General features: G+C 43.0%; 1 protein-coding gene across 1 annotated transcript in view; it reads left to right on the top strand.

Annotated features, from left to right (window-relative positions):
* Nucleotides 1-7,969, top strand: part of LOC104623201 (anthrax toxin receptor 1-like) — a gene marked incomplete at its 5' end in the record, with an annotated part of 36,205 nt that extends 28,236 nt beyond the window's left edge. The window contains one exon of the mRNA XM_010290215.1: nucleotides 7,739-7,969. Within this exon, the coding sequence (XP_010288517.1) occupies nucleotides 7,739-7,969 (231 nt within the window). The remainder of the gene's footprint in view (nucleotides 1-7,738) is intronic.
* Between the last annotated feature and the right edge of the window lie 209 nt (nucleotides 7,970-8,178).

The raw sequence follows: 8,178 nt of genomic DNA, 5'->3' as shown, positions 1-8,178 counted from the left end.
TTCCAGCTAACTGAAGAGACTGCTCTCAGAGGACCCATCCCTGGTTTCAAGCAGTGCCATGCACAGCTGAGACTGTGAACTGGGGAGTAGTGTCTGCAGATGTGCATGTCTTGGGAACCTATTAGTACTTGATTGTATTCAACTCTTGGTATTCTGATTAAAGAAGCTACAGTAGCCTGAGATACTGCAGCTATTAACGTCACTGCAAAACAGCTCCTATCTGTATCATAATTCCCTAGTAGATCTGGACACCGTTTTCTAGATGACTCTTTTTGTTTTGGCTAAAACCTGCTTCTTTAGATGGTCTGTACATATTTTTGAGTGTTAGTAGAATTAGCTGAAGTGGAAAAAATACCTTTGGAAAAAAATTAATATTTTCAATTTTTGGTTTGAAACCCCTTTTCCATCCGGAACTCAAAGAAAAGATGTTTTGAATTGAACAACTTACGTGTTTCAAGCCCAAGTGAAACTTATTTTGACATATTTCTTCTACCTGAAAAATGAAGGCTTTTGGTTGTTGTTGGCTGTTTTTTCCTTGGCCAGCAAGTGAACTGAAAGATGACTTTTATGTGCCACAAACATGCCATGAGGGTGTTTGTGAGTTTGCCCTGGCAACCCACCTCCCTCAGCCCCTGGGGGATCCCCTGGATGGGGTTATCACACACTTCGTATCAGAAGAAGAGCTCCTGTGCTCTCTCCTCCCTTCCCCACCCCATAAACCCTACTTTCTTAGCTGTTTGGCTCCCGTAGTCAGGGTACATACTGGGCTTCTGAAGAATTTCTTCTCCCATCCCCTTTACAAAGCAACGCCTGGTCTCCCTTTGACTGTGTGAGAGGGACTTGGGCATTTCAGCTCTCGCCTGGGCTTTCTGGGCAGCGGCGTGGGCCGTGTCGCGGCTAAGCCAACCGGTCTTACTCGGAACGCGTCAGCAGCCCACGGCGTTGCTTCGCTGTGTCTTGCCGTCACGTGCGCTCTGCCGCCAGCCCCTGTGCAGCTACCTGCTCGTCCGTCACTTGGGCGTCAGGCCTTCTGGAGCAGGGACCAGCTTCCCGTGCTGTGCCTCCCTGGCACTGGGAGTCAGTGGCTGGGGCTTGTGAGCGGTTTAGTTTGGTTGCTAAGTAAGGGAAAAGGCTCAAAAGTTGCTTCTAAGGTGTCTTTTGTGTGAAGGATCCATGCATGCCTCAGCTGCTTTTAAATATCACTGCCCCTCCTTGGGTCAGGACATGCGTCCTGCTTAAAATCGTGTTGTCTCCCACATCTTAAAGCTCAGTCTAATTCCTTTTGTGGTGTGAAGCACATTGAGTGAGCCCAGTAGGTTACACCTCTTGGCAGCATCACCTCACTCGTGCTGTGCTGTCAACAGTGTTCTGTGGCTGCTTGGATCATCCCTGTGCGTTTGCGTTCATCAGTTTGTAATTTTCAATTTGACTTCGTGATGTACCTAAGGCCATAATAGGGTCCTCACTGCTACGATACAAGTGATCCACAACACAGTGATTTCCTTCCCCTCCAATAACTCCATCACAGAAGGAAGGAGCAGAAGTGATAGGAGTTTACTTATAAAGAGGCCAAATAATACACTGGATAAAGAAAGGGCTGAACTGATTTTCCTTTTTAAAAGCAGCACTGAAGAAAATAATTATATTCTCATTGTTGGACACTGCCGCTTTACTGGACCTTACTTTTAAAATCCTCCGCTCTTCAGTCAACCCCATTTTCTCTTACATCTTCATAGTTTTGCATTACCAGCATTTTAGGCATCAGTGCAGAGCTGCCTAATAGATCAAAAAAAATTATCAACAAGAGAGGACTTACTAAACTGGAAGATATTTAAAGAGTTAGATTCTCATGTAAACAAATATTTTATGTTGATGATGCTTAATGTTTTGATTTGAGACCTAATAACTGAAATGCCTTCATATTAAAATTAATTACAAGGTAATACATCAGTTGTTAATGATTAATGCAACAACCACAGTATTATTAATGGTCATGATTAACATTTAATTGTTAATATAATTAGAAATTAATTATAAATTACATATTTATTGACCTGAAAGCATGATCAGCCACAAAACTGCTGATATGGGAATCTCTGACATTTCCAGTACTTCATCTTTCAACACAAAAACAGTACCTTGGTCCCAAATGTAAGAGTGAGGCTTAGTAGAAGTTACTTGAATATGCCTGAAAACCAGGCAGGCTTAGGTTTTATGTGACAAACTGTTTCAACAGCTCACTAATTTCTAGCCTGTATGCTGCAGGGTAATCAGTGCAATTCCCAGGAAATCCGTGAAGGTTTTAATGAGCCATGACATGTTCAGTGCACAGTCAGCATGAAGCAGCGCAGTGTGAGGAAGCTTTTGGCAAAGCCTGATGCACATAGATCCTGGCTCCTGAGGAGCCAGCTGGTAATCCTGACACTTGCCCAGGGAACTCGAATAGTGGGAACTCTGTACCACCTCTGTTCAGCTCTTTCTCTATAAAATTACTATATCCATAATCTACCACATTCATAAATACATTTGCTAAACAAATTTCCTGTACTGTTGCTGTTTAAGTGTATTCACTGTAGCTGTTTCTGCTGGAACACTTTTGCTCTTTATTAGAGGACAGAGTAATCCCAAGATTCAACTTTTGCAAAAGTCACCGATCTTAAAGGTGTATATCGCATTGGCTTCTGGGTGTGTGGATCAAAATCTTCACTTAGCTAACGTGATTCTGACTTCATAGATGCTTGCTCTTGTGGTTTTGTAGGTAACATAAAAAAATCTATTCTTTTGAGTTTTAGAGCTCCATTTTTACACTGAACTATCAATAGATAAAAGTGAAGCTACAGGCTGACAAGCAACATCTATAGCAAGCTGGCAGAGTCATCCCAGTGACATTTGTAAACAAAATTGGGGAGAAAAGTGACTACTTATTTGAGCCCAAGGAAATTATGTTAATTTAAAATTTCAGCATGCTAAATGTAACACTTCTGACTGGGAGCTACTTTATTTTTTTAATTTAGTGGTCCAGTGGTTTGGATGGCTATGCGCAAACTTTAAAGAATTATTTTATTTTAATCCATTCTAAAATGTAAAAGCAAGTATCATATTCTTACAGAGTCAAAGACCCAGAAATTTCAGTAAACATTTAAGTGAAGCCAATTCTTCCTCAGTCAGATACCCTCCTCTGCTAGTCAGAAGTGCACCACTGAGACTCCATAAGCAAAACCAAGAGTGAATGAAAACTCAAGCAAAATTTGTAACAGGAACGATATCTTTTTATTAGGTCAACTAATGCAGCTAAAAATAAGAAACTGACATACTTTTGTGTACCAAACACCCTGGCATGCACAGAGATGAAACTGGATTTGATTTTTGTTAAACAAACACCAATGCATGTATTAAAATGAACAGAGAGAAGGGACAGCTACTGGCAGATGGGGTGGATTTTTAAAATTCTTTTTGCTGAAGTGCTCTTAGCATCGTGGGTGAAGAGGCTTGCCCATGGCACTCTTTGAATTGCCTGGATCCTTTTAACAGTTGTTCCTTTCCATTGAAAACTTGCTGAGTAGTAGCTAAAGATTTTTGGGGGAACAAGTGGTGGGGAATCGTGTACTGAGCACTATGAAACAAGATGTGGTGGCTTTCAAGAAGTTCATCCCTCCCTTCCTTCCCCCCTTAAACCACACACAAAAACACATCCTAGGTGGTCGAGGAGGCATTGCCTAGAAGTACAAAGTGCCTGAATTGCACATGTGATTGTTACACTGGGATGGAAGCTGGAGTCGGGACAAGGGCACATCCCGCTGCTTCAGTATTTGTACTTTTTGAAAAGCCAATTTGGCAAGCAGCATAACAAGAGCCTAACAAGTGGATGGACATATGGGGAGGCAAAATAATTGTGCATTAGGAAGACCGTGCAGATGTGAGCTGAAGTAAGGGCGTAACTCCATATGGCGCATTGCTGACCTTCAGTTGGTGCCTGAATGACAGTACGCGGTGCAGGTCGCACCATCTGAGGGATGCTGTACTGGGAGCGGGGCTGAAACCAGACAGAACTGGATTTACACAGATCATCTGCTTCCCAGGACACAATAAAGCAGCTACTGACGGCTGTTGTGCCCGAGATCATCATGGTATTACTGCACCTTGCAGCTCTGACACCTTCCCTAAAACACTTAGTGTATACCATACTTCAGGGGAAAAAAATACTGTTACCGCTACTAACGTGGTGGTAGCTCTTAATCTCTGTTAATACCCCGTGCAGTGAGAGCATAGGTGAGTGTGCAGGATACCTGATTTCTGTCCATGTTCTCTATGGTTTAAAAGCCTTTAAATACCTTTGAAGAGGAGATTACTTAATCCTTTCAAACACAGAATATTAAAAATCCTGTGGCTAGTATGTTTGTTTGAGAAACGGATTTTTTTTATAAACTAACCCCAGAGGGATATACATGTTGGGTAGAATAGCTGTCGCACTCTGTTATTAGGAGGGTGTAATGAGTGAAGGGCTTAATTCTTCAACCTAGAAATCCTATGATGAAATATGCTTGGTAAGTCCAAACTATGACTTATGATTTATTAACATTTGTTCCTCCCTTTCCCTTTTGGCTGTTAATCCTAACACTGGCTAAGAGGTTGGCCTCATTTTATCAATGGCTGCTTGAAGTGCTTAGGAGGATTTGCTCCAGTATTCACGAGAAGTCTTTGATATACGTGATTGTAGGCTAACACCGATAATCTTTTGTGAGGAAGTGTCACAATACATACATCGATCATCCAAGCCTCTATCTGTCAGACTCTCCCAACCCAACCGTATTTTTCATGACACAATGCAGCGCATGGCCTTTAAATTACCCATCTGTCTGACAAATCAGTGCGTGTGGCAGAAACTGGCAGCAGTTTGACGTCGCCTATCACTTTAACTGAAGTGAAAGTAATGCAAACAGATTTATGGGATCCCCTTTGATTATAGACTATGAATATATTTGGGATTGATGTTTGGGAGAGAGACACAACAGAGAGGCAGGAAAGGCTTTTAGGCAAAAGCACTGGTGTTGGGTTTGCAGCTTTGCATTTACTATGAGGGAGATTGTTCTGTCCTTGATTTTTTTCCTTCCCCATATGGTGCATCTCATCTGAGTATCTCTGACTTTTTTTTTTCCCTGTCCTGGGTAATTATTTAGCTGTTTTAAATTCATAACTTTCTAAACATCAAGGCTGAGTTTTCTTAAATATATTGGTAGTACAGCTGTTAAATATATCTGTAATGTTTATTGCACGGCAGTAAATGTTGTTGAATTTCCAAATGTACTCTGAATACAATGGAGCACAGCAGAAGACAATAGCTGACAAGGATGGCTGCTTGCTGGTGAGGACTTGAGTTCTGTGATGGAGTAGAGCAAAGTATCAGCTCAGTTTTTTTGATCCAATGGTTTATCTTTGTTGCAGAAGTAACCAAGACCTTGGCTTTTGCCCTTTGCCTCCATGCAAAGGCTCTGGCCTCAGTGTAGTACTGCCTTGAACCTGGTTCCTGACCAAAGTCTGCTGTAACAAGCCTGGATTTTTAGAAAGGGAATTTTATCCTACTTATTGAGGCAGTTGTTTAAGTGTAGTGGTGAATGGTGATGGTGAAAGCTGGGACTGAGAGCTACTGAGTATGTCTCATGTACAGGCAACAACATGCCCATTCAAACAACCCTTCATTGCAGCTGAGCTCTTGAAGCCCTGAGCCTTCCAATCCAAGTAAGTGGTAGGGCGGTACCCTTTGGGTGAATTTGTTGAATCATTTTCTGAGCTCTCTTGATATGCTGCTTGCCTTTCTTCAGAGAAGCCATAGATTTAAGTGATTCCCTTCTTTTTGAGTAAGTAGTTTTCATGAATGAAGGTGCAGGCATTGGAAATCACTTAACAAAACAGATTTTTGTGGTTCAGCTCTGATAGCTTTTGCCTGGATTCCAGGGGAAACTGTGATTTGTGGTGTTGCCACAGAAATTCAGGCCATTCCCTAAGAACCTTCAGAGTTTCCTCATGCCAGGCAGCACTGAGCTAGCAGCTATCTGTCAGTGGTGTGGGTTCCTGTATTCACCTGTTATCACAGCCATTGGTAGCTATGGGGGTTGTGATCCACAGCTGCTTAGCTCTGAGATAAGCTTTTCTAAATCTGGAGTCCTTCTGAATTTTTCTTGGGGGATGCTGGCATAACCATGAGCTGAATTTGGTTTGTTGATTCCAGCATGCAACCTAAACCTCTGGCTGTCATCTGCATTGTGACTCTGTGGGTCTTTCAAAACAATGGAGGGAAGATGCCTTCTGGGACAGATATTTTCTAAACAAACCAAACAGGTTTATTCCTTTTCCCCCAGCTAGTGTTTGCCTTGAAAAAACAGGTAACGTTCCCCTCCATGCTAAACTGTAGAGGCCATTTTCATTAGGATGATTGCTACGTGGAACAAAAAAGGCCTGCTGGCAAATGGAGTTTATCACTGATGGGATAGGTGTTTTCCAGTCCACCAGTTTCCAGTTATGCAGTTGGAAACCACATCTCAGCACCTGTAAATGGGCTGTTGGCAGTGTCACTCCTGCATTTTCAGGCAGTCATCATCTCCAGCCTTCGTACACGATGAGAGGCCTTTTTGACTTTAAGGTGCTGGGTTCTTTCATAAGCATCACCCACATCCCTAGGTGAGGAGGTGGAGACAGTGATGCTAACTGTTGCATCTGCTCACATAAGGTTGTTTCTGCAGGATTTCATGCAGTCTCCACAGAAATAGTGGGTCAGTTTATAAAAAAACTTTTAGGGGTCATGGGGAGGGACAAGTACAGCAGACAAGAAAAGATCTTGGTGTCTGACTGAGGTTGCCATGTAGGTTTTGAAGTGTTCAGGAGCCTCTGACTGCTCCCTACAGGAAAGCCTAGGTGGTCTTTGGGGTGTCTCTGTTTCTCTTCTTGCCCACAACTTGGTTAGTGGGAACCTACACAAAGCTTTGTTTTGGCTAAAGGAAACCCTGACGTACTTCATTTAGCCCCTAGTTGACTAAGTCACGCCTAGTGTTTGCGGTTTTTTCAAACCCAAGCTACTCTTGTTTTAAAATCTCCATCCACAGTTCTCCCATCAGGTCCTGCGTGCCTGCAGACATCCATTCTGAAAACACTCCATTGGAGAACCCTTTGTGCAAGTCCCACACCGTGTTGGTGTTTGTGAGGGAAGCCACAGCTACATCTGGAGCACAGAAGTCAGATGTACTATCCCAGCATAGTGTTCAAAGCATGGACACCAGCTAGGCTAGCATTACTGTGAAAACGAAAGCTACAGATGGTGTCTTTGCTAAGTTTCTTCCTCTGGTATAATCCTGTCTCTGCCATGAGTTTTTTCAATCACAGTTTTGTCAGTCAGGGATCTCACCAAGGCAGGAATGACTTTGGAGCTGTAGGTTTATTCTGCGTAGCTCTTTGTAGCAGAGCAGAGGGCATGTATGAGCAAAGTCACATTGGGGTCCCTTTTGGTTTCAACCAGTCCTAGGCTATCCTCTGTAGGCAGAAACTCTGAAACCCAAGGAAGGCATTGGTTTCTAGCGCTGACCTTCAGTTCAGCATAGTCTGAATGTCATGTCTAGGACCCAGTGAATTATACTGGATTAAGATCTTTAAGTGCAGCCTCACCTATCTGCTTATAGTCCCTTTGGCTAGCTGCTGATGAGTCAAAACACCTGCTTTTTATGGATAATGAATTTTTCTTTACCTCTAGGGAAGATGCATAAACTTCACTCGGGTGAAATCGGATGGAACCTCTGCCCCTTACAGCCCACCGCCAAAGCTGCCGAGGCGCAACGATGTTCCTCTCAACAATGCTCCAAGGAATCCTTCTCCTCCTGTGTCTTTGCAGCCCCCTTCCAGGCAGCCACCTCCGGGACCACCCCCATCCCGAGCCCCTCCTGGACCTCCTCCTTCGCGCCCACCCCCGCAGCCTATGGCTTAGAGTGCAGCAAAACCCTGATCGACAAAACATGTCCCTTAGCTGAACACGGCATATTTATTGAGTTTTGGTTTACAGTTAAAGATATCTGAATTTGTTGCTGGTCAGCAAAAAAAAAGAAGAAAGAACAAAAAAAAAAAAAAAAAGAAAAAAGAAAAATTGCCAAGTGTCAGTTTTAGTTTATGAATATATTTATACCACACGTGCTTGAG

Source organism: Phaethon lepturus, unplaced genomic scaffold (assembly GCF_000687285.1).
Source record: "Phaethon lepturus isolate BGI_N335 unplaced genomic scaffold, ASM68728v1 scaffold47706, whole genome shotgun sequence".
NCBI lineage: Eukaryota > Metazoa > Chordata > Aves > Phaethontiformes > Phaethontidae > Phaethon > Phaethon lepturus.
Note: the sequence above shows the minus strand (reverse complement) of the source record. Positions and strands in the feature narration are given on the sequence as shown.